Below are 27548 nucleotides of genomic sequence, written 5' to 3'. Positions count from 1 at the left end.
CAACATTGACGTTTTATTAACAGAAACATTGTTTTTATTTATAAATAAAAAAAAAAAGTCCATACTTGTTGAGAATGTTACTGCAGCTGTGACAACTAAAGAGCACAAAATCCCACTGGCATGAGGAAGCACGTCATGTATGTACAGATGAAGACCCCTTTCTCTCCGGTGCTCATTCATTCCCTCGTCGGCTCTTTTTGTGACTCTTCTTTGACCTTTCAGAAAGAAAGTGGGAGAAATTAAAACAGACGAGAAGGAGCAAATCTAACGAGTGTTCCAGAAGGCTCTATTCAATAAGGGCGAGGCGAATAAAGGCGTTCGAAATATGTGAAGAGCAACAAAGGTGCAGATCTACTCGTAGTCGAAGGTCGTTGCCCTCCGTTTCTCAGACTTGTAGCCCACGGCTGATTGGCTGCTCAGTGCTCGTCTCGTAAGGGCTTGTCAATTTTGTCAGACGCATACGTTAATCTGGATTAACCAAACTGGGATTGCACGAGCCAATTGAAATTTGATGCTCCGGCACCAAGTGAACTGCTGATGTGAAATCACGCTATAGCAAGTCGGAACTCCAGGATTATCTAATCTCGCTTTCTGGAGCAGACCCCTGGAATTCCGTGACCCAAACCTTTTATCTTGGCCTAATACAGTGCTTCGCTGAAAGTCATCATCATTCTACTGATTTCAAAATAAGTGTATTTTTGACAGCAAGTGTTCTAAAAGTTTATTTTTAAAGCTAAAGTATTTGTCAAAAGTAGTAAAAAAAAAAAAAAAATAAAATAAAAACTGGAAAAATGCTGCTTGCATATGAATTCAAACTTAAGGTTTAAAAGTGGCAAAGTGTTCCCAAAATTGGACCTCACTGAATAACTGAATAGTAATTTTATTTTTACTACAGTCGCTGGGCTGCCCCTCCGAGACGGGCTGAGATCGAATTAATCAACGGAGACCTCAGTGCACGGTACATACAAAACGTGTCTCTGCTATGTGCTGTTTGGTGTGGGGTTCATAAAAGCACTTTAATGTTTGTGACACGCCACCTGTTGGCATGACAACTGCAATGCATAAATCTGTTATTTGCCATTTAGTATCGGATTCATGAAATGCACTGCTAATGTTTGTGTTGTGCCATCTTGTTATAATGACACAGACATAGGAACTGGATGGACACAAAGACAGATACTTGTCTTTTTATTACATTAAAGTACTTGTGATGTGCCTTCTGTTGGAATGACAAATGCAATGCACAGGTCTCTCGTTACATGCCATTTGGTACGGGATTCATAAAAGCAGCATATTAATGTTTGTGATGTGCAAATGCAATGCGTTTTACTACTTAACCATCCTTTTGGACTGACAGAGGTATAGCAACTGGACAGACATACAGATGCTTGTCCTTTTATTAAAATGGTTAAAGATGTCTTGGGCGCCATCTGTTGGAATGACAGAGTCATAGCAAACAATCAGACAGAAAGACAGACACTTGTCCTTTTATTCAAGTGGTTAAAAATGTTTGTGATGCGTCATCTGTTGGAATGACAGAGTCATGGCAAACAGATCTCCTTTTATTAAAGTAGATAATACACTTTTGACAAGTTATTTACTTGGCTTTAAGAATAAACTGTTCGAACACTCAGGCTGTCAATAACAAATGCATATTAATCTTTTGAAATGCAGAGAATGGTGATGACATTCAAGGCAAATGAAGACTTCGGCAAGGCTTTGTATGTACATCAGATTTTTAATGACAGTTTCCTCCTGGTAAGAGTTGAAAAGTGGTGGACTGAAGAAATTTACAAGAAATTTTAAAAGAGAAATTAAAATACAGAAAGCTGTGACGCTTACCTTTCTGGAGATCTTGAGTGACTGCGGTGCCTGTGGCTTCTGTGGTGTGCTAAAATCATCAAAACGAGAAAATGAATAAACTGGCTTAGCATCTCAGTGACTTGACTGGTCAGAGGAAGGGTATGGACTGGTCCATCCCGGGCGTCCGTGTAAAGGACACTTTAGTGATGGCGCAGGAAATCACTCAACAGAAGAGGATTCTGCTGTACAGTATACAGAATCGAGGACATTAACATAGAAAATATTTATTATGTACAAAATTATACTGCAGGGTAAAATAAACAGGAAATTGAATCAAATGAGTGACGTCAGTATTATTTCATTTCAAAGTTGACACATTGGGTCAAATGACGTAACAAGCTGTCCAGACAGGCAGCCTTGGTGTGGGGTGGTTTGATGCCCCTGTGCACGTCCACCTTTACAGAACTTTTAAGGTTCAATATGCTCTGGTAGGGCAGATAAGCGGGAGGCTGTCTTCCCATGTGAATTCCTGTGTGTGTGTGTGTGTGTTTGCATGTGCCTTCATTCGTGCGCACAAAAATAAAAACATCTCAAGTCTTAGTAATTGTGGCTAAGGGTCTGGAGGTCCGTAATGCCCACTAGTAGTCACAAGTGGCATATTCAGCAGGATATCCTGCCCGCCTGCTTGACAAAGATCTGCACATGACAAGTATTGCAGTGGCGGCGACTCAGACACCCATTTGTTAGGTGACAGTTACAGCCATGGGATGTGCAAAAGGCCCGACAGGCCAGCCTGAGGTTTTCCTACCCCAGCGGTGCTGCAGTTGGGACACAGATGTGCACCAAAAACTCTCTTCAGATTTTCAAACTAAATATTTTACAAACTCAAAGTAAACACGAGTTGTTGACCCCTAATGTGCTTAACCCTTAAACCGTCACATACATGGGGGTGTTAAAGCACCCCTGGACACCAAATACTTTTTTGCTGCACTTTTTAAGTAAACGTCACAATTCACAAAGAAAATGTGAAATTTGAACGGAACACTCAAAGAGCATCACCATTACTGCAACAACTGAACATTTTACACACTGCCAATGAACTGTAAAAACTATTTAAAAAAAACTACTGGAACAATCCATTATTACATGCAGAAGGTGCAACTGACACCACTGATGAAATTCAGTAAATCACCGAGCCAACTGCACTTGAACTGGCTGTACACGAGCACACAGAGGCCGACGCTCGCAGGCTCGTCTAGTTGCAGCGGCTCAATCTCAGGGATAGTGAGGATGATTCACTAGGGGGGCACCAGTGGTCCTGAGCTGGCTGCTCAATGAATGTACGGCACGGACTGATCAGCTCCGGCTTGCTGGCAAATTGCTCTGGGAAGCGACTATAGCCGGTTGTGGTGTTCAATGAATGTACGTCGCGCCAAATATACTCGGCTCTGGCGTGCTGACAAATTGCATTGGGAAGCGACTATAGCCGGTTCCAGCAGTTTAAGGGTTAACGTGGTCCATTTTCTTTTAGTAGTTTGTATCTCCTCGAAAATAAAGTAATTCAAGCCTAAAATGAATAAGTCCAGGCCAAGCTTTTATAAAAATGGGTACAGTTTCTCCAGTTGTCCAGTACTTCTTTGTGTCGGTTTTGAACTGTGCAGAAGGTTTTAAGTTATAAACTCAAGACCAAATCACTGGCTGAATGTGCTTCAGGACGACTTTCCACACCCGGTCTCAGTGAGCAGGGTCACTAGATTGTGATTCCAGTGGGCTAGAAATATTACTTATCATTATTGTGAACCAATTATTAAGCAACCTGTTTTTCCGTTTACCTCCGAGACAAATATTTCCAATTGTAATCCAAACCCAGAGAGGGAATGATGCCAGAAATGGAGGCCCGCTCAACAAAGTGAAAAATGAAATTCTTACCTGGTGATTTCGAACGGTGTCTCCTCTCCCTAGAGCGACTGCGATGGCGCCGTGGACTCTTACTGCGGTGTCTCTCTCGTCGTGGTGAAGGGCTAAGTAAAAATAATTTTGGACAATAGCCATGTGTTACTTTGTAAAACAAGTTATTATGCAAGTTAGAAACAATCTTAGAAGTAACATACCTGCGTCTCTTGGGTGATCGACTGCGCCTGGGAAGATAAAGCAATTAGACAACTGTGTTAGAAAGGCAGAATTCACATCATCCCAGCGTTCATTAGTCAGTTTAACAAAACCGTACCGCCGTGGAGATCGGCTGCGTCTGTAGCGGGGTGAAGGCGACCTCCGTGGCCTGTCCATGTCTCTGTAGCTCCTGCGGTGAGGCTCTGGAGACTGGCCTCGTTCAGGCTGAAAATGTGCAAAATACACAGACACAGTTAGTAAAGGAACCTGACCGGCGGGTGGAATGTGGGGTTTGCGTTTTATAAGTTGGGTAAAATTATTTACAACGAAATATACACACATTTTCTCAAATGCCAGAAGTGAATGGCGATGAACTTGGGAAAAAGCTCACCTCTCACTTCATAGTTGTGAAAATAAACATAGCAAAGCGAAACATAAAGTACAACTGATACAGACGATTATAAAATACGATTTTTTTTATACCTTTACACAGACACATACACACTCCTACTTCAAGGTATGTGAACAATTTGTTTTTCATGTCTTCAACAGCCAATTGCAGAATTTTACCTGAACCACCCAATCCAAATAACATACACTACAGACTTCCCTGACAATTTATTAACACTACAGTCCCTGAAGCTTATGAAAAAAGTTGTAATGCCGGCCCACCTTAAATTCCTTCTCACCTCTCCATTGGCATCTTTTATTTTGTAAATGTGGCAATCAGCACAAGCAGCAAGCTGCCTGCTATCCCAATCCCCCACCAACGCAGGTGAAGTTCTCCCAGCTCAAGTCTCATTCTGCATGTGAGGTGCCTGGAGTTGCATTGGGTAAATAATATTTCATGTGTGTTCCATGTCTACAACGATCTGGGCAAATGTAGGATGACAGGAAATGTGAGGCAAGAAATGTTCAACACATAACTAAAACAAGCTTTTTGCGAGGGAATTCAAGATGGCCTGGAATTACGACTTTTTCCGTAGGCTTCAGGTGTTAAAATAAAACCAAAGCTTGTTTGTTTAGGAGCGCCATGGTGAAAAAGTGGCGAGTGCTGCGGCCTCACGTATCCAATTTCATGGCTCTTAACCCCTTACCTACTCCTTGTTTTTTTGTGGAATGAATGAAACGAAGGAGCCCAGAGTCAGATTTTTGACCAAGACTGGTGTTGCTTCCTTATAGAATTCCAGTATGTTAGTGAAACAGGATCTCCCCATCAACTGTTCACGAACACTTGTCTCTGCTCTTGACATCCGATGCTCACTATTTTCTTAAATATCTTCTTTTATTAATTTAACCATGGTGTATGTTAAGGTTACTGATCCGCAGTTACTCAGATCAACCCAATCACTTTACATAATGGAACAACGTTTAGGACTTCTGAATCATTCTAGCATAAATGTTACCTGGAGGTTTATGGATTTCTGCCTCTTGTTAATCTTCTCTTCCTACAATTTCTAAATCAAGAGTGCCCCCTTGAGCTACTCCTTCCTTAAGGGTGGTTACTGACATGCTAACAGAACCCCACAATCCTGCACAGTCGTTTTCAGATCCCTTAGCACTTCTGCCAGGCAAAATATCATCCAAAGGCCACGAGGCCACTCAACAGCAGCTCATAGCAATGGCGGAGTGTTTCCTGTATTAAGCATGTATTCCTGCATAAGCTCAGTTTGGCTTAATTGGGTCGAGTCCGTGTTATTGTTTATTGCAATAAACCTAATTACTCTGCTTGCCTATCCTTCGACACCTAGAGCCTTCAATTAAAATGACAATCTTCAGCAAATATTTCACTTCCACACTAAGTATCATAGTTCACTTGCGGTACTGATTTATTAGCACGACTGCTTCACAGCGGCGTGACCCTCTTCTGCGTCTGCCTTGGGGCGTAATCTTAACTCTGCTTAGTTAGCGAATGAGTGAACTACTTTAACGGATTTAGATTAGGTTTTCTTCTATAATTTACTTAAACATTCCGGTTGAATTTGTGACTTCTCTCATTGTGCTAAGAATCGTAGTTTGCTTGCATATCAACATCAAAACATCATCCCTACAGTAAAGTATGGTGGAGGGAACATCACAATTTGGGCCTGCTTTGCTGCATCTTGCATGGACAGCTTACCATCACGGAGGGGAAAATGAATTCACAAGTTTATCAACAAATTCTCCAGGATAATGAGAGGGTGTCTGTCCGTCAACTTCAGCTCAGAAGAGGCTGGGTGATGCAGCAGGACAACGAGCCCAAACATCGCAGCAAATCCACAGCACAATAGTTGTGCCAAAGAGAGCCATACACAGAAGACAACCAAAGAATATGGCAGAGTTAAGGCCGTTCTGCAGGGAAGAATGGGCTCAAATTCCCAAAAATCCCCCATGATGTGCAGATCTAATCTGCAGTTACAGGAAGCGCCTGGTTGAGGTCATTGCTGCCAAAGGAGGGTCAACCAGTTATTAAATCCCAGGGTTCACTTACTTTTTCCACTACCACTGAGAACGTTGAATGCGTTTGTAAAATAAAGACGTGTGTTGTTCCAATGCACATAAATAAACGTGTATACCAAAACATTTGGAATTGCAACCATTTCCTGGGAAAATTCCAGTGGTGCTGATAATTTCGGCCATGACTGTATAAGAATATAAATATATAAAACAGTATACAGTGTGGCAATAGGGGGGCACTAGTGCTCCCTTGAACCCTCAGGTACAACTCCAGACACCGGATAAAAGTCCAAGACTCTTTATTATTTTTTACAGTGCACCAAGCACCTTCCACACTACTCATACAATAAACTCTTTTAAACAAACTCTCCTCCTCGCCCAGACACTTGCTCCTCTACCTCCCAGCTCAGCTCAGTGTCTGGACTGAGGCATCGTCCTTTTATAGCCCCTGACCCGGAGGTGTTCCTGTCCCAGCAGTCCACAGTTCCTTATTCCTTCCGGGTCAGGGCAATCAATCCACCCCTTCAACCCGGGAGCACGACATTTCCTCCTGTGACGTACTCCCGGGTCATACGGCATCACAGAGCCCATAAGCCCTCCCACAGCGACTCCTGGTGGTCCCCAAGGTATCCAGCAGGGCTGTGTACAAACACTACAAAGTCCATACGGCCCTGCTGGACCGCGGGGCATGAAAGAGTAGAACTGTTTATGTGTCATTGGCTTAAGCTCATTGTGTATATCAGGACCTGGGACTTGGATGAAGATCACCTTTTATGACCAATTCATGCAGTAAACCGGATCATTCCAAACGGTTCACATACTTTTTACTTTGACTGTGTGTGTGTGTGTGTGTATATATATATATATATATATAAAATGCATTTTTTACATTTAAGGTGTCTCACTTAAATGTTTTCCAATGTTGTTTCTTGTCCTACTGTGTATATAAACACAGGGAACTCCAGTTTCTGTTGACATCTCGCCTGAAGAAGGGGTCTGAGTTGCCTCATGAAGTTGCCTGCATATTGTAATCTTTTTAGTTACCCAATAAAAGGTGTCGTTTTGCTCGACTCCTCACTACGTTCATAATGGCTAACACGGTACAACACCCTAGTACTACAATGTTTGTGTGAAATTCACCCTTAATAAGTTTTAATTTGTGTCTGCATGCTCTGGTTAAGCCGTGGGTCGTTATATACATGAGCCCATGGACTATTTTCTGCAATCCTACCTTATCGTCCTCATCATCGTCGTCTTCACTTGACTCAACCTCATCAAGGTCTTCTTCCAGGGCACTGACCCTCGCCTCCAGTAGCTCCTCTTCCTCCAGAACATGCCGTTTCTGTGTGTGAAATATATCGATTACAATCAATTTTGGATTTAATTATATAAATAAAACACACACAAGACATCATTAGCTTTACAGACATTTTCCTCTTTCCCCAAGTACAGCATGCAAATAGAAAAGAGAAGAAAAAAAATGTTGTTTCTACGGATCCAAGTTTAGCAACATCTCTCTTTTTCCCCATCATTAGGAATAAATAAGACGTAAACATGGTGGGAATTGTAGGCACACGAATGACAACACAGTAGCAAGTACAACCGCCTGTGTGGCCCAGAATGAGACACTTTACCAACTTGTAGAAATACAAAATTCTCATACTGTGTGCCTGTCATTTGTCAGTCGATTTAGATATATTATATATATGCAGATTTACAGTCATGGCCGAAATTATCGGCACCCCTGGAATTTTCCCAGAAAATGCACCATTTCTCCCAGAAAATGGTTGCAATTCCAAATGTTTTGGTATACACATGTTTATTTCCTTTATGTGCATTGGAACACCACAAAAAAACAGAGAAAAAAAGCCAAATCTGACATCATTTCACACAAAACTCAAAAACTGGGCTGGACAAAATTATTGGCACCCTCAACTTAGTATTTGGTTGCAGGCCCTTTGAAAAAAATAACTGAAATCCAGCACTTCCTATAACCATCAACAAGCTTGTGACTCCTCTCAACTGGAATGTCCGACCACTCTTCTTTTGCAAACTGCTCAAGGTCCCTCGGATTTGAAGGGCGCCTTCTCCCAACAGCAATTTTGAGATCTCACCATACGCGTTCAATCGGATTCAGATCCGAATTCATTGCTGGCCACTTCAGAACTCTCCAGCGCTTTGTCTTCAACCATATCTGGTTGCTTTTAGAAAAGGTGGCAATAATTTTGTCCAGCCCATTTTTGGAGTTCTGTGTCAGATGATGTCAGATTTGGCTTTTTTCCTCTGTTTTTTGTGTTGTTCCAATGCACATAAATAAACGTGTATACCAAAACATTTGGAATTGCAACCATTTCCTGGGAAAATTCCAGTGGTGCTGATAATTTCGGCCATGACTGTATAAGAATATAAATATATAAAACAGTATACAGTGTGGCAATAGGGGGGCACTAGTGCTCCCTTGAACCCTCAGGTACAACTCCAGACACCGGATAAAAGTCCAAGACTCTTTATTATTTTTTACAGTGCACCAAGCACCTTCCACACTACTCATACAATAAACTCTTTTAAACAAACTCTCCTCCTCGCCCAGACACTTGCTCCTCTACCTCCCAGCTCAGCTCAGTGTCTGGACTGAGGCATCGTCCTTTTATAGCCCCTGACCCGGAGGTGTTCCTGTCCCAGCAGTCCACAGTTCCTTATTCCTTCCGGGTCAGGGCAATCAATCCACCCCTTCAACCCGGGAGCACGACATTTCCTCCTGTGACGTACTCCCGGGTCATACGGCATCACAGAGCCCATAAGCCCTCCCACAGCGACTCCTGGTGGTCCCCAAGGTATCCAGCAGGGCTGTGTACAAACACTACAAAGTCCTTACGGCCCTGCTGGACCGCGGGGCACGATCCTGCTGTCGGGAGAGCTCCTCCTGGCGGCCTGGGGGTGAGGACCGGCATGGGAAGCCGGCAGTCCTCCACAACAGTTAACACTCGTTTATCGCGGTTAATCCATTCCAGACTCTGCTGCGATAAATGAATTTCCTCGAAGTAGGATTCTTTATTTATAAATCAAATATTTTCACAGTTAAGAGCATAGAAAACCTGTTTACGACCTTCTAAATAATTTTTTTTAACATTATTAGAGCCCTCTATCTTACTCAAAGCATCATGATGCTCCAACAATGATGGATGGATTAAAAGGCAGAAGTCTACGTGACCATCATCATCAAGTCCTTCCATGAGAACCCTAAATACAAAGATGACTGTTAGGTAGAATGCCCAGAGGAGACTGGGTGGTCTCATGGTCTGGAATCCCTGCAGATTTGAGTTTTTTTCTCCAGTTGTCTGGAGTTTTTTTTTTTTGTTTTTTCTGTCTCCCCTGGCCATTGAACCTTACTCTTATTTGATGTTAATTAATGTTGATTTATTTTGTTTTCTTATTGTGTCTTTTATTTTTCTATTCTTTATTATGTAAAGTACTGTGAGCTACTGTTTATATGAAAATGTGTTATATAAATAAATGTTGTTGTTGTAACACCCTTTAGTCAAAAGTTTAAACTGTGCTCCATGACAAGACAGAGATGACAGAGGTGAGTTCCGTCTCACAATTAACAGAATGCAAACATATCTTCCTCTTCAAAGGAGTGCGCGTCAGGAGCAGAGAATGTCAGAGAGAGACGGAGAGAGACGGAGAGAGAAAAGCAAACAATCAAAAATCAATAGGGCTGTTCGAAGCACCGCTGGACAAAACAGCTGCAAGGAAGGCATCAATGTGAAGGTAGTCCTTCAGCATTTTTTAGAGGAGCGTCTGTCTGTATCCTCTAGGCCCCTCTGCTCACACGCCCTCTGTCAGGAGCAGAGAATGTCAGAGAGAGAGAGAGACAGAGAGAAAAGCAAACAATCAAAAATCAATACGTGCTGTTCGGGCTTTCAAGTATGCGAAGCACTGCACGGGAAGCATATTGTATATCATTGAGGAGTTTTATTTAATACGTAATACCTGCTCTGATTGGGTAGCTTCTCAGCCATCCACCAATAGTGTCCCTTGTATGAAATCAACTGGGCAAACCAACTGAGGAAGCATGTACCATAAATTAAAAGACCCATTGTACACAGAAATCTATATATATATATATTTATATACTGTATATTTAGATATGCTTACATTTAAAATCCGCGATGGAGTGAACACGGGCAAGTCACGTCATACTTACAACCTTTGGAAGCAAGTGCCGTGATGCACATGCAGAGCAGGTTAGCGATAATGGAAGTAGGAAAATTCGAAAGTCTCATTAGCACAAACAAATGGAAAATATTACTCGGTGAAATAACAGAACAGCGAAAGGAGATCGAATAGTGTTTGAGGATGTCTGTGGGAGAAGAGAGACAAGGCAGTGACTTTAAAACGTTTGAAGTGCCGCACGAGTCAGCATCTGATTGAACAAAGAGGAGGTAAATAAAACAAGTGATATTTGTTTCCCATTGTATCACCGTTTAAGAGGGGGTTTCGCAGGAACCAACGCATCTCCTTGGGGTGCGTTCAGCCTCCCTCTTTACAACGGCGCGTAGCCATACAGTAAAGATTGCATTAGTGCAAAAAAACTGAAACTATTACTTGGTGAAATAACAGAACTGCGAAAAGAGATTGAATGCTGTTTGAGGATGTCTGGGGGAGAAGAGAGACAAGGCAGTGACTTTAAAATGTTCAAAGTGCCGCACAAAATGAAGATCACGCGGCACGGCAACAGCAGCACGCCAGCATCTGATTGACCAAAAAAAAAAAAAAAAAAAAGGAATTTGTTTCCCGTTGTATCACCGTTCTAGAGGGGTTTCAGAGGAGCAGCCATGTCTCCTTGGGGGGTTGGTTAAAGGGGATGGCGAGAGAAGTCACTGTGTGTGTGTGTATGTATGTTCCAGCATCACTTCCTAACAGCTGGAGCGATTTTTATGAAACTTGGTAAATATGTTTCTCATTGGTCAACTAAAATTACTGTAGGGTGAAATCAACCCTAACCCACCCCCTTCTGGTGACCTTGCAGTCTTGTATGCATGTTATGATCCAGTTGACACTCAGAACCACCACCAGAGGGCAAACTGGAGGGGACTGCCAGCTTTCTTTATGTTTGAACAGCACCACCGGACGCCTTTTACTTTTGAAATTAAATCGAGTTGGCCAGTTCAGATCATTAACTGGATGATAACATCCATACAAGACCGCAAGACAAGCACATTAGTTAGTGTTCATTGTTTCAGCTATATCTGCTATATGCCATGTCTAGATGCATGATAAGCTCTTCACTTTTAGGTTATACACCTGTCACCAGAGACTCCTTTCCCAGTGGCTGAAAGGAAGGGGAACACTCTGTATGCCAAGTTCTCATGGGATGGGAAAAAATTCAAAGCTCTACCAGTAGATGTTTTTCTAAAAGCGTTTGCATTCCACAGTGTGGTCCTGCTGTAGCCAGGACTGAAACCCGTAACCTGGTGCCTAAAATCCATTCCAGACAATACAGATTTTTAATTTGTTCTGTTTCTGATCGTATTATAAGAGAACAGTCATATTAAAAACACAGCTTACCTGTAGCCTGGGTAGAATGACATCACACACCCGCTCACTATGCAACAGATTGTCGATAAATTCATCCACATGCATCACTTCAAATTCTGCAGAAGAAAAAGATGAGCTTTAATATCAAATAACAACCTCCTTGTTTTGTAAAACACACCAAGTGCAGGGGACTCACAAAGGCTCATAAGAAGTTAAACCAAACATGTGCACGGCCTTACGATGTCCTTGATTTTCTCTTACACTGTACCACGGATACCCAGATGTTTTATTTTCCCCTTGGAAGTTGTTGGGAGTCTCAATTTCCTCTCCTCCGTTGTCAACTGGCCACAGTTCAACAGTCAACTCATGGACAGATATTGTTGGTTTCCATGTTGGTTAATCAGTTTCCAAATTGTTTTCTGTGTGTCTATGTGTACAAATTCTGTACTTTGTAACTTGTAGATTTGCACTTTACACTTGCATTGTTCTTGTCACGATGCTCTGTGCCTTCACTTAGTGAAGAGTACCATACAAAAATAAACTGAACTGATCCATCCATTATCCAACGCTTATCCGGGGTCAGGTCGCAGGGCAGCAGCCTAAGCAAGGGAAGCCCAGACCTCCCTCTTCCCGGCCACCTCCTCCAGTTCCTCTGGGGGGACCCTGAGGCATTCCCAGGCCAGCCGGGAGATATAATCCCTCCAAGCATGTCCTGGGTCTGCCCCATGGCCTTCTCCCAGTGGGGCATGCCTGAAGCACCCTCCCAGGGAGGCGTCCAGGGGACATCCTGACCAGATGCCCGAACCACCTCAAATGACTCCTCTCAATGCGGAGGAGCAGCGACTCAACTCTGAGTCTCTCCCAGATAACTGAACTCCTCATCCTATCACTATCACCAAGGGGAAAGTCCAGCCACCCTGCGGAGAAAACTCATTTCGGCCGCTTGTATCCGCGATCTTGCTCTTTTGGTCACTACCCAAAGCTCGTGGCCATAAGTGAGGGTAGGACCGTAGTTCGACTGGTAAATCGACAGACTCGTCTTTTGGCTCAGCTCTCTCTTCACCACAATGGACCGTTGCAGAGCCTGCATTACTGCGGATGCTGCGCAGATCCGTCTGTCAACCTCCCGCTCCATTCTTCACTCACTCGTGAACAAGACCCTGAGATACTTGAACTCCTCCACTTGAGGCAGTAATGTGCTCCCAACCCGGAGAGAGCATTCCACCATTTTCCGGCTGAGAATCATGGCCTTGGATTTAGAGGTGCTGACTCGTATCCCCGGCACTTCACACTCGGCTGCGAACCACTGCAGTAAGAGCTGGAGGTCACTGTCCGATGAAGCCAACAGAACCACTTCATTCACAAATAGCAGAGACGAGATGCTGAGGTCACCGAACCAGAACCCCTCCGCTCCTTGGCTGCGCCTAGAAATTCTGTCCATAAAACTTATGAACAAAATCGGTGACAAAAGGCAGCCCAGGCGGAGTCCAACCTCAACAGGAAACGAGTCCGACTTATTACTTATTACCCACTGCACGCCCAAACCTACCTGGAAAGGGGTCTCTCTTTGAACTGCCTTTCCCGAGGTTTCTTCCATTTTTCCCTACAAGGTTTTTATTGGGAGTTTTTCCTTGTCTTCTCAGAGAGTCAAGGCTGGGGGGCTGTCAAAAGGCAGGGCCTGTTAAAGCCCATTGCGGCACTTCCTGTGTGATTTTGGGCTATACAAAAATAAACTGTATTGTATTGTAAACTGTACCAGCAATGCGGACCAAGCTCCTGCTCCTCCTGTACAGGGACTAAATGGCTCGTAACAACGAGCCTTGTACCCCGTACTCTTGGTGCACACTCCACAGGATGCTTCGAGGAACTGAACTGAATGTTGTTTAAGCTCTATTTCAGGTAAATATACACTTCGCCAAATGAACAAACTAACCTGAAAAATTGTCTGAGGTGGGTGAATGAAAATTTGGGAAAGGGGTATATATGCTTAGGGAAGAGACCACCCTGGGAGAGAAGCAGTTTGGTTTTTTGTCAGGAACAAATGATGCAGTCTTTACATTGAGGCAGCTTATAAAGAAGCATCAAGGAAAATAGAACTGCTTGCATACGGTGTGTATTAATTTTGAAGAAGTCATATGATACGAAGGCCACATCAAGAGGACTGAAGGTGCACAAGAAAGAGAAAAGTGTGTGAAGATTCTATGTACAGTAAAACCTCTGGTCACTAACGTTTCCAAACACGTACAAATCGGGTTACGATCAAAAAGTTTGCCAAAATATTGCATTTGTTCACAACCACATGCTCAGGTGGAGATCAAAAACAATGGTGACCAGTTTGCCTACGCGCCAACGATTTCCCATCCTCCGTTTCCCATTTTCTTTTTTCTGTTTGCGTATACAGGGCCTAACAAAATAGCTGAAATTGCAAAAGGAGTTACAACGTTAACCAAGCAGAGGCCTCAAGTGCTGGAAGAGTTGGAAAAACTGATCCTAGTGTGGTGGAACGAGAAGCACCTTGCAGAGGATAGCGTAAGTGAGGAGATCACATGCGAGAAAGCCAGGAAGATTCACTGCGATTTGCTTGGAAAAAAATCCTTCTTCGAGTGGCGAAGGTGAGAAATTTAAAGCCAGTAGAGGATGGTTTAAAATTTCCCTGTGCTTAAAACTCATAAAAAAAAATGTTTACAGCGAGCGGTTCACAAGGGTCTAGCGCAAACTCTTACAACGTTAGTTTTCTCTGTTGTTCAAGGTTTTCTCAGCGTTATTCAATGTTTTTACATTTAGTTTACTATTACACTGTGCATTCTTTGGTATAATTAATTATTTTTGTGCTTAAAAAAAAATATATATATATATATATGTTTACATACAGTTCATATGGTCTGGAACGGAGTAATCGTATTTGCATACAATCTTATGAGGAAATTACGTTCGGGTCGCGACCAAATCAGGTCACATTCAGAGTTTTGGAATGAATTACGGTTGTAACCAGAGGTACCACTGTATGTAGGAGTGAGGACTCGGGTTAAAAGCTGTGTTTGGGTAAGATCTGGTGATCTTCTTTAAGTGCTTACCTCTTTGATCTAGTTATGGATGTGTTGAGTCATGAGATAAAAGATCAACCCATCCAAAAAATTGTAGGCTTTTTGCAGATGATATTGTGTTGTGTACCACCAGAAAAGAGGAGGTGGAGAGCAAGTTGGAAGAACTGAGAAATTGTGGTATAGCGGGTCCACAACTCCAAAGTAACGACCAGTTTTTAAATAAATATTCACCGCACTCACGGCTTAAACAGGGGGTGTGGCAGGAGCGGTTCCTGCATCCATAATTGAAGCCAGGAGCTGCTAATCGTCACATCTGAGCCACGTGCTGGTAATAAACAGGAGAGGTGCGAGGCAGAAGCAAGAAAGAAGATGGTAAAAGAAAGGAAGAGGCAGAGAGCAAGAGCAGCATTGAGGAAAGAGTGGATGAGCCAGCCCGCTGTGAAAGAGAGAGGTTAGTGCGATCAGGGGTCCCAGATGGAGCAGGTGATTGATGCTTGTGGGACACGATTGTGCCCACTGAGGTAATAGAGTGGGTACGATCGGGGAAAAGTCCGTCCTTGGAATCCGAGGGACGACCGAGTGCGAGAAGGAAGACTGGAGGACAACCGACCCCCGAGCGGTCAGGCAGACGCCGGTAGAATAGGGTCGGTAGAATGAGGACCTTGGTGGCTGAAGTCTCTCCCAATGAGAGGAGCCGTCTTCTGAAAAGGAAGGCATTGCAAGCATTTACACCAAATTCTTTTCTAATTCCCAAGTTCATTTTGCCCTGACATCTTTGGGAAAAGCACTTTAATGCCATCCTGTCACATATATGGCCAAAGGGCTTCACTGTCTAGATATACTGGAAACAGCAGTATGCAATCCAATGCCAAACAGTATGAGTTATGAATACCTAAAATATCATAATGGTGGAACGGATCAGACTTTAAATCGTATCTTTACTATAAGAATGTCTTTGAAAAAGTCTAATGCTATCTATCTATCTAATGTGTACCGTATACACTCGCGTATACCTGTAAATCGGGTCTTGAAACCCGAAAAATTGATCATAAAATCAGACCCGGACTTATACGCCCTTTCAAAAATGCGACACTTTTTTTTTTTTTTTTATATAAACACATCTTCTTGCCTCCTCCAATCTCATATTTTCTCAGACACATCAAATTTTATTGTAGCAGCGCAGCTACCAATTTCTTTCGCAACTTCAACAACGTTTAATTTAAAACCAGCTTCATATTTTCTTCTGATCGAACGCTCCATCGTAGATACGGGATGCTCTTACGATAAAGGTGTTTAAGGGTGTGAGATACAAAACACAAATCGATGCAAAAGTCGCATAGGAATAGTTAGGGTATAACCGTGTGGTCACGTAGGCACAATGGGGAGAGAGAGCAGTTAGGAGCACACGCTGACACAGCGCATTGCTGCAGCCACATAGATAAGGTGGCCGTGTGCTTAGTGGTTATTCTCTCAGGTGGACGTTAGTGTATTGTAATCTCTTGGACCAATAGTGTGAGGTTTCCGCATTCGACTTATATGAGCAACATTATAAAATACCAGAAATGATACGGCAAGATCTAGTCCTGACTTATGCGCGAGTATATACGCCAATCATGTTTACTCTGGTAAGAGTGCACCTGAACGTCTTCAGCCTACTCTTTTGTGATAAGAGATTGATAAATGTTCCAAAGAGGAAGTTTACTACAAAATGACAAAAATGAACATAAAAACGCCATGCTGTTCAAAGTGCTGTACATTCCTTTTGATTTTAAATAACATTAGAGTGTGCCTGCATGACTGTTGTCTTTAACAGATTTAAATTCCAGTCAATGCTGACCCCCGTCTATCCAACACAGATGTGCAGGGAAGACAACCTGTGGGCACAAAGTGGCCATGTAATAAGATTTGTGTTACAAATGCACTACAGTTCAGAAATAAAGATGTATTTATAATATTTCAAAATGTGATCACGCAACCACGTGACTTAGAGTGCAGCATAAACACTTATGTGAACTTCTATGTTCTCTCTGGTGCTTCACACATCTAATCTATGCAGTTGGCAAAACTGATTAAGGAGCAATACAATAATCAGGCATATATGCAAAAAAAAAAAGCCATTTGCCAACAATTCAATTCAAATATTTCAGAGCAACATGTGCATATGAACAGAAATACATACACATTTGATAATAAGATTTATTGTGAAAAAAAATGCAACCCTGCTGGTGATAAAGAACAGAATGTGTAAAGCACACTTATAAAATAAAGCCATATTAGTGTAGACATCGGCTGATGTTTCCTAGAAATACTAAGTGGGGTCAGAAGAAAGGATTCCTTATGGTGAAGACAGTACACCTTTCCTTTAATTGTACAACTTTATTCAGTTTCTGCCATAGTTTTAATATTGTTTTTTTATCAGTATGCTGCTGCTGGAGTATGTGAATTTCCCCTTGGGATTAATAAAGTATCTATCTATCTATCTAGTTAACATTTATTGGGATTACGTCTTTAGCTACGAGACCAACCATGACAAGTACCGGCCCTCAGCCCATTAAAACTTGCTCATCTAAATTTTACAAAATAAAGTCAAGCATTGAAGGTCCCCAAAGTATTCTGTCTAGAACTCTGCTGGTATCTAATTCCAGTGTGTGAAGAAAATCTTCCTAGTGTTTGTGTGAAGTTTTTCCGTAACCAATGTCAGCTTGTTTCTGAATAATTCATTTTAAAATAAAAGCCAGTTTAATAATTCCCTTCATAATTTTAAACACTTCAGTCAAGTCACTCTTTCTGTAAAAAAAGGCGCTGAAGCATGGTCACGTGAAAACCACGGAGTGAGCATGTGAGTTTGTGAGATGTACCTTCGTGAAAGCCGGAACTACTGAAGCCGCTAGAGAAAGTTTAGGCTTGTGCGTTTGTTGACCAAAAGTATGCTCTTATGTAAATATTTAGAAGTGTTAAATGTTAGAGAGAAAACTGTTCTGAATTAGAAGATAATATTTTATGTTACTTAGTGTTTATTATTACCATAGATCCCATTAATACTATTCAGTAAAACAGAGGATGTACTCTGTTTAATATAGATTCAGCCTGTAAATTATTGGGATAAATCTTTAAGACATGCTGTTTATTAATATGGATATAAACTTGTTACATTACCACACTGAAATTGTAATTGCAAATACATTACGTTGATAGTGTGTCGTTATAGTGCCACCTATTGGACATTTGTGTATTACATAGCGAGATAACATTTAAATGTGTACTAAATATCTTATTTTGTTGTTTGCCTGTTAGAACCACACACACACACACACTCACACTCACCTACCTATACAGTTGTTCTACCTCATGTGAATTTCTGGCATTTCAACATTAAAGCAATGTTCCTGCAATGGTTGGATTAGTTCCTCTGTTCTAACCAACACATCTTATGGCAGCTGATTCTGGTTTAATTCCTATTCTCATCCTCTTTGATGTGGTGAGTGCAGCCTTTGACACTATTTGTCACACGACTCTTCTCAATAGATTATCTTCGATTGGCATTACCCACACTCGACTAGATTGGTTCAGATCCTACATCTCAGGCCGCACTTAGTTTGTTCAGCTTAAAACTTTCGCATCCCAACCCACCGCCGTTACTTCAGGTGGGCTCTGTCCCGGGGACCCTCCTTTTCATTATTTACCTCCTTCCCCTTGGAAATATCTTTTGTAAATATAACATTAGCTTCCACTGTTATGCTGATGACACCCAGCTCTACATCACTGGCAAACCTACTGTTTCCTTTCCACCCTCCTCGCTTATCAATTGCATAGCAGAAATCAAATCCTGGTTTTCTTCAAATTTTCTTAAATAGTGAGAAAACTGAGGCTCTCCTCATTGGTACAAAATCAACAGTATCCAAAACTGATCATTTTTCATTTGTTATTGATAATCCCTGTCTCCCCACAGGTTAAGATCTGGGTGTCATCCTTCAGTCCCACATCAACATCATCTCCCGGTCTGCATATTTCCACCTGCGTAACATTAATCGTATTCGCCTCTCCCTCACTCCCCACACCACTGCTATCCTTGTTCATAGCCTTGTCACTTCTCGTCTGGATTATTGCAATTCCCTCTTCTTTGGTCTTTCACGCAAATCTCTTTATAAGCTTCAACTGGTCCAGAATTCAGCTGCCCGGATCATTACCAGAGCCCCCCTCTATTCACCATATCAATCCTGTTTTGCAGCAGCTTCACTGGCTTCCAGTCAAGTTCAGCATTCAATTCAAATTTCTTCTGTTAACTTTTAAGGCTCTCCACAACTTCGCCCCTCCATATCTGTCTGACCTCCTCCATGTTGCCATTCCCTCCCATACCCTCAGGTCCTCTTCCTCCATCCACTTGACTGTCCCCTTCGTCCGTCTTACCACCATCCAGTTGCTCTGCTCCCCAGCTTTGGAACTCACTACCATATGAGCTTAGAAATATTGAATCATTTTCACTTTTCAAATCTAAACTTAAAACTCATTTGTTTAAGATGGCTTTGATTACAATTGCTCTGTCTGATTTTCATTTTTGTATTTTAGTTTTGTTTATAATCTGTGTTTTATCTATTGCTGGGTGTCCTTGAGTGTTTAGAAAGGCGCCTACAAATAAATAAAATGTATTATTATTATTATTTACACCACAGCGACTACAGCGAATTGCAAGTCTGCCTTCTCAACTTCCTCTCCAATACCTTCATTTGGTTCTCACAGCTCATAAACCACAATCTTGGAACGAGCCTGATTGCTCTATCTGGACTCTCTGTGGCTCTGCTTTGTCTTTCTTATAATATGGAGAGTCGTACTGGACACAGTGTTGTAGGAGAGCACTCACCTGGGCATCATAGAGCTTAACTATATCCTCCCTCCACTTGGACTCGACATATCAGGGGCACTTTTTAACATTATATCCTATTGATATTCTTGATTGCTTCTGTACACTTTCTGAATGTGGACAGTCCACTACTACTTCACTATCCTCCATTAAAGCATGCTCTCAAGTTTCAAACCTCCCATTGTGTATTCAGATCCAGCAGCTTTCCTTCCCAGGTGTAATACTGTATGTATATATATTAAACTTCATCTGCCACAAATCTGCCTCGAGTGTGAATTCTTTACGGGTCTAAACACTATCAGCCTCGTACTCATTAAGACAATAAAATTATAAATACCTCCATTTCTGTTTTGCGCCTTGATTTTCCGATAGTCATTGTAAAGGGGTTCCAGATACTTGTAGCAATCCACTGAGGAGCCTGTCAGCCGCATATACATGGCTCCAAGTAAACGTACGTACCTAAAAACAAAGATTATATTAGACTGGCGTAAACTCTCAATATACATCCTTAACATCTATGTACTGCTGTGACTATGAAAATGCAACATGTCAGTTATTAATCCAGCCCAACGCTATCCATACCATCTGCTCACTGTGCATTTTAAGTCATAGATGCACTTTCTGTTCACAACTTGGTGCCAATAACAAAAAGTGACCTCCTGAAGTTGTATCACACGGATGTTACAAGCATGAGATCCAAAACACTTGTTTTATTAAAAAAACAAATCAAATTGGCGCCACTACATGTTTTAAAGAACAAAAAGCATCTTTAAATTGACAATCATGGGATTTATGACGATAAAACAGCTGACAAAATAAAATTCCAGAGGGAATGGTACCGACTCCCTTCCTGCTTACCCTGTACATGTCAGACTTTAGATTCAATGCTGAATCAAGTCATCTGCAGAAATTTTTCCATGACACTGAAACAGTTGGGTGTATTGAAGGTGGGCAGAAAAAGAAATACAGGGCACTAGTGAAAAACTCTATGGAACGTTGCATACAGAACCACCCGTAGCTCAGCATCAGTAGGACAAAGGGGCTTATCGTAGACTTCAGGAGGGTCCAACACACTCTACCCCAGGTTCTCACTGACAGTAAAGATGTGGAAGCAGTGAAGACAAATACCTTGGGCTGCATCTGAACGACGGGTTTGAGTTGTGTACCAGCACAAAGCTCACCCGTATACAAGAAGGGTCGGAGCTGAGCTTGTTTGGTGTAAGCGGGCCACTCTTACATGCTTTCTACCAGTCTGTAGTGGCCAGCACAATTTTCTATGCAGTTGTGTGCTGGGGAAAATGGCATCAATGCCGGTGGTACCAAGAGACTAAACCAGGGGTGTCAAACTCCAGTCCTGTGGGGCCGCTGTGGCTGCAGGTTTTCATTCTAACCCTCTTCTTAATCAGTGACCAGTTTTTGCTAATTAACTTCTTACACCTTAGTTTTAATTAACTTGACTCAGGCCCCTTCATTGTTTCTTTTTCCTTAATGAGCAGCCAAACAATAATGGCACACAAAACAAGCAGCCACATGACCAGCTGACCAAAGTATCTGAAAAAAAAGAAAGGTGAAGGTCTCAGTAAGGCTGATCTGCTCAGGTCACCAAAGCATTTTGACGGTGGTCTTAGAAAAAAACAGAAAATCAACAGTTTTGGACGAATGAGAGCAGCAACAAGCCGTGGAATTAAACAACGGGTTTAAATAACAGCAAGAACGGGTTTCTCATTAACAAACTGGTTGGAGTTTGAAGCCCCAATTTAGCTGGTCACCTGTTGGCTCTTTTCACATCTCATTTCTGTTTGGGTGCCATTTAATGAAGAAAACAATCAAATCAGAGGACTGAATCCTTAAAAACAGGCCTGTTAAAATGAAGGGAAAGGGAGTTCATTAGCAGTGAAAACTGGCCACCGATTAGGAAAAGGTTTGGAATGAAAACCTGCAGCCACTGTGGCCCTCCAGGCCTGGAGTTTGACACCCCTGGACTAAACAAACTGATTAAATAAGCTAGTTAAAATTCAAGAGTCAATCTGGACACACTGGAGGAAGTGGTAGAACAGAGGTCACTCTGGAATTTTTTTGCTTTTCTGGACAATGACTCTAACCCCCAATATACGAGGTTTTGGATAAACAAAGGAGCACATTCAGTAACAGACCGAGACAACGGTGTTGCACCAAGCAGCGCTATTCTAGGTTGCTTCTGCTCTCAGCCACCCAGCTGAGGTGTAACTGTGCTCTCTATGAGCTAAACACTACCAGGCGGGTCTAGCAGACATCTTCACAGACAATAGATAGTTAATAGTATTAATCCTGAATGAAACTGCAATTATGCCGTGTCCAATATATTGTGCCAATTATAGACATCCTGTATTGTGAAATTGTAACTAATAAGTATGTGAAATCCTAATTACTTTATACTCAGTAAATACCTACACTTTGTTAATTTATTTATAGAGTCCTAAATTGTCCCTAGTGTGTGCACTGAATTACCGGAATATTTCAATAAGGAGTTTGAGCAGAAAGTGTAAAAAGCTCTGTGGTATTTCAAGTTTAGAATTTTAGGAATGCTAATGAGGTATATCTGAGGTGGGCTGGTGCCGTGCCCGGAATTTGTTCCTGCCTTGCGCCCTGTGTTGGCTGAGATTGGCTCCAGCAGACCCCCCGTGACCCTGTGTTAGGATATAGCGGGTTGGGAAATGACTGACTAACTAAGTCTTTCTTTATGTGCCAATTTTGTTATCCGTGTTGTGTTTTGTCAGCTGCTGTTACTTTGCAATTTCCTTTGGGATTCACAAAGTTTCTATCTGTTTTTGGGTACAGGTGGTGTGAGCAGAAGCCTCTGATTATTGAACTGATGCTTGTAAAGCTTACTAAATACAATATATACTGAATTGAGAATAGACTCTGAATTGAGCAAAGATCCCATGAAAGGTAGTACCTTCTTTGAGAAACAGAAAGGAGAGCACTGCACAGATCCACTCATCAAATCAAGGCATATGCAGTGAATTGCAGAGGGAAGTGTTTCAGTATAAAAATAAAACCTGACTAAACCAGTTCTGACATCCATAAGGATGCAAACACTAAGCTGATATGGACAGCCAGACATTTGATTCCTTTCTTCAGATCTACTGTATCAGAAAGCAGCATATTACTTAGTACCATTATCACCACTGCCCAGGTGATCAGAATAGATAACATCAGCAACAGTGTTATGTATGAACAAGTTCAAAACATCACCTTCACTGAACAAGCTCACGTGAGCTTGTCATTCCGGATCTGGTTTAGGTTCAGCTTAAACATTTTTGCCTTATCCTGTAATGTAGGGGTGGAGCCGAATCCGAATATGGCATTCAGATAAGAACAAATAATGGATTTTCATGAATATTTATTTCATACAAATTTTTTTACCATTTATTTCATCTGTCTGTGTCTGCCTGCTTGTGTTTAAGCTGCAGCTCCGCTGACATGAGCACGCAGTGACCTCTGCTTTCACTTTTAGGAAAATGTCGTACTACGCAAGGCCACTTTATATTTTAACAAAATGGACATGTAATATGTGATGTGAATTTTGACCGGCAGCATAACAAACAGGTTAGTTCACCTACACGCTGGTTCCACAGTCACCATTTGCGTCACACAGTTGGAAATAGAGTGTATGTTCAAGTATTGCTTATGGTTTTATAACTTTTTAGAATAAAATCATTTTCGAGAGGAGCAGTATTGACGCAACAGACAAAACAAAATAAAGAAATTCCAATTGTTCCTCTTTTGTGCCTTCGGTATACATATTGTTTCCATATATGAAGCAAACTATTTGATTCAATATTCTCATTCCCATTCCATGTGTCTAAATTGCGAGAGGATAACTAATTTCATTGCAAGGCAGAATAGGCCTACATGTAATTAGCTGATTGAAGAGCATTATACATTTTTCATATATGACTAGTTAGTAGCCTATTTGAAGTGATGCACATAGGCATACATAGGCCCCATATGAAAACTCTGAAAATGACTTTACGTAACTATGTGCTGTATTCTTTTACTTCCACTTGTACAATACATAACTTTTTACCAATCTCCACAACAGTTAGGCCTGTACTAAATGGTAAATGGTAGTGATGGGCTGCTGGTTTTATTGAAAAAAGTAAACTCATGGATCATTTATTCTCACTCCTTAAAAAATACAAAATGAACTGAACATGAACTCGTTCAAAATTGAAATGGTGAACTATGAACGTGAATGTATTCATTGTAATATGTGTGAAGTGAACCTTGAGCTAACTCTTGTGAGGTGTGAAATTGCACAACACTGATCAGCACCATACATACTTGAAATCTTCATTTTTGATAAACTCCACAATGATGTCTTTCTCAGGCTGGATTTGGAGCATCTTCAATGTCAAGCAAAGGAAAGGAGTCGGTTTAATATTGCCACCATACACTCCTCCAACATATTTGAGTTCCATGGCTTTGTCCACCACTAGCTCAGCTGAAATACAAACAGATTACATATTATTAGATTTTTCTTAAACCCATCTTCAACCTGAATTTAAAGCCACCCACTACAATTTCACCCCAAAATTAAGGGGAAATTAAGGTTATGGAGTGTTGCCTTGTATTAAATGGCCACTAACTTGTCTTGGTGTCATCTTGGATAATAACCTCTCCTTTCTTTCACACATCAATACTATTACACGATCTGCCTACTTCCACCTACGTAATATCAACCGTCTCCGCCCCTCTCTCACCCCTCACTCTGCTGCAGTTCTTGTTCATAGCCTTGTCACCTCTCGCCTTGACTATTGTAACTCTCTTCTTTTTGGTCTCCCTCAAAAAACTCTTCACAAACTTCAATTAGTCCAGAACTCAGCCCCCCGTATTATCACGAGATCTCCTTCTACTCACCACATCACTCCTGTTCTGCATCAACTTCACTGGCTCCCTGTCAAGTTCCGCATCGAGTTTAAAATCCTTCTGCTAACCTTTAAAGCTATTCATGATTTAGCCCCCCCATACCTGTCTAACCTTCTCCACATCATCACCCCTTCCCGTACTCTTAGATCATCCTCCTCAATTAAATTGACTGTTCCTTCCGCTCGTCTTTCCACAATGGGGAACAGAGTTTTCAGTCGTTCTGCCCCCCGACTTTGGAATGCACTGCCTCCTGAGATTAGAAACATTAATTCATTCTCTCTGTTTAAGTCTTCAGTTAAAACTCATCTTTTTAAACTTGCCTTCTCTATGTAAACACTGTACTGTATTGTGTGTTGGGTGTTGTGTAAAGTGTACGGTGTCCTTGAGTGTTTGAAAGGCGCCTATAAATAAAATGTATTATTATTATTATTATTAACTACACACAAGGCCTTGATATTAGAAGTGGAAAGATGACAGAAAATTATGAGTAAGGCCATTAGGAAGTGGGTGGATGTTTTACATAGCCTTGTATGGGAAGGGGGTTTTGGAGTTACCACTGACTAGTCTAGTGTGCTAAGCCTGTTGTCTGGCATAAACAATATGCCAGTGAAGTCAGCATCTACAGGGTTAAAAGAAGGAAGGAAGTGGACTCCACGGGAAGGAGTGCCACGTGCTCAGAGAGCTTTAAAACACAGAGATGTAGATGACCAGGTGCAAACAGTTTGGGTCGGGCTTGGTGGAAGTGAAACCTTGAAACTATGGCAGAAAACTAATTGCCTGCAAAGAGAATAATGGTCGTTGGTTTCATTCACAAAAAATAAGAAGAGGTGAGATGAGAGGTTACAGAAATCCATGGGGATTATGAGCAATGTTTAGGTTGGGAGGGTGTGGAAAAACAGAATTGTGGCTGGTATGATTTGTGTACAATGGACGCCAGTCATATTAAAATCATCATTTGAGCTGCCTAGGACATTCTAGGTACTGCAATGCATTGCAACTACGGTGTCAGAGATCCGATCATGTTTTGTACTTGGGGGAGCATGAGTAACGTATTTTACTGAATTGACTGTCCCATTTCAAGATGCAACCAAGGATAGACAGGTAGACAGATAGGAAAGGCACTACATAATAGATATATAGAGAGATTGATAGATAAAATAGATGTGAAAGGCACATAGATAGATAGATAAAGAAAGGCACTATATAATTAATAGATAGATAGATAGGAAAGGCACTACATAATAGATAGATAGATAGATAGATAGATAGATAGATAGATAGATAGATAGATAGATAGATAGATAGATAGATAGATAGATACTTTATTCATCCCCTCAGGGAAATTCAGGAAGATCTGAGAAGAAAAAATTGAAATATACTAAACTGGTTGCTGAGGTCACAGAGCAGGGTTGGCAGGTATTTACTAGAGCACTGCATTTAAGTGTAAAAGGATTCGTTGCTAAATCGTCCACGTCACTGTTGTTGGAATTTGGTATTAGGAGTCGGGTATTGAAAACAGCACTTAAAAACTTTTCAGAAGCAGCAGAAAGGACCACTCAGTGACTGTGGATTAGTAGAAAACAGAAAATTGGGGGGGGGAGGAGACCAAAACGTAGCGGTGCTTTGAATTATTGTTAGCAGTATTATTATTAATGGGGGCCATTGTGACTTTGGATAGTCTAAGCCACCAAGATGGTGCTGTGCGCATGCCAGGGAGTGGGTATGGGGCAGCAGGTTTCACGGTTGAGCCTTCTTGAAGGCTCGTAGTCTAAATTTAAGAAAACACTAGTGAAGGAAGGAGCCCACTTGAAAACCCCAGCAAAGTGCTTGCAGTAAAATGGAGGGAATTGTGCAGAGCGACTGTGGACTGAGGAGCACAATTAAATCATATTAATCGTGATTGCAGTTACAATTGTGATATACTAAATCACAAAAGTGACGATTATTGCACTCCAAGGATCGGTAAAACAATTCATGTGGAGTCTCACTTTATGCTATTTTGAGGCTGCTGATCAGAAATATGATCTTAGTTTCAATATATAGTTGTTTCTTGGGGATCCCAGCTCTTTAACAGCCACTCCTAATAGGTTAAAGAAGACAAATTGCAAACATAACCAATGTTTTAGACCATTTCTAGATCAGTTATTACAAATATGATGTTACTTTAGATCCACTACTAGTAGCTCTCTATGGACTGAATTGTCAGATTTCTACTGCAATCGAGAATATGGAGACTTGAAACTTTTAAGAAGCACACATTTTAATATAAAAAATATTTTAATGTAACAATTCTTGTTTATAATGTACTTTCTTTCACCTCATAGCATTTCTTCGGAAGGCATACGCTAATTCAGACTTTTCACATTTTAATTTATTTTTGTGCCCGTACGTACCGATTGTGTAACCGATTGTGCCTTCATTCAAACCACCAGCATGTCACTCAAGACTGAACCCTCTGGGAAACACTCGCGCTTTCTAAATGAAATAACACATGGCAGAGAAAATGCAAGTGCAAAACTCAGATTGCGGATTCTTAACCACTTCTTTTCTTTACACAGAACTAGCGCGAGCTAAAGTGAAAGTTTACCCACTTCTGTTGCCTCCCACCTTTGCGTTACGAAAACAAACGACCTCTTAACACCACTCTTACCTGTCAATCCGAAGCATTCTTCTTTCCAATATTTAGACTCGTAAATTCGAGTGCGGATAATCTTCTCCACTAAATACTGCGGATTAGTACCGTGTATACTATTCGCATCTTTCACTGTCCTGTTCGCCATTTTTGTCCATCCGCCAATTTCGTAGCGCTGGTAGTGGCCGAGTACTTCCGGTGGTTACGGCTACGC

At 41.6% G+C, this 27548-nt stretch overlaps 1 protein-coding gene across 1 annotated transcript; it reads right to left on the bottom strand.

The window, feature by feature from the left end:
* On the bottom strand, positions 1 to 27525 carry prpf38a (pre-mRNA processing factor 38A). Its single transcript, XM_039734753.1, has 10 exons — positions 27353 to 27525; positions 24118 to 24277; positions 20129 to 20250; positions 11920 to 12005; positions 7580 to 7690; positions 4031 to 4137; positions 3915 to 3941; positions 3733 to 3824; positions 1843 to 1891; positions 1 to 215 (listed from the first exon to the last, which is right to left on the bottom strand). The coding sequence occupies exons 1-10, from the start codon at positions 27480 to 27482 to the stop codon at positions 173 to 175; spliced, it is 927 nt and encodes a 308-aa protein (XP_039590687.1). The 5' UTR covers positions 27483 to 27525; the 3' UTR covers positions 1 to 172.
* Between the last annotated feature and the right edge of the window lie 23 nt (positions 27526 to 27548).

This window comes from Polypterus senegalus, chromosome 14 (genome assembly GCF_016835505.1).
Source record: "Polypterus senegalus isolate Bchr_013 chromosome 14, ASM1683550v1, whole genome shotgun sequence".
Taxonomy (NCBI): Eukaryota; Metazoa; Chordata; class Cladistia; order Polypteriformes; family Polypteridae; genus Polypterus; species Polypterus senegalus.
This window is presented reverse-complemented; position numbering and strand designations above follow the sequence as displayed.

Excerpts from the sequence above, each read along its gene's own strand:
- prpf38a (XM_039734753.1), bottom strand. The coding sequence starts at position 27,482 with ATGGCGAACAGGACAGTGAAAGATGCGAATAGTATACACGGTACTAAT. Across the intron at positions 3,825-3,914 it reads CGATCACCCAAGAGACGCAG|CCCTTCACCACGACGAGAGA; the intron begins GTATGTTACTTC and ends ATTTTTACTTAG. Across the intron at positions 216-1,842 it reads CACTCAAGATCTCCAGAAAG|GTCAAAGAAGAGTCACAAAA; the intron begins GTAAGCGTCACA and ends TCTTTCTGAAAG.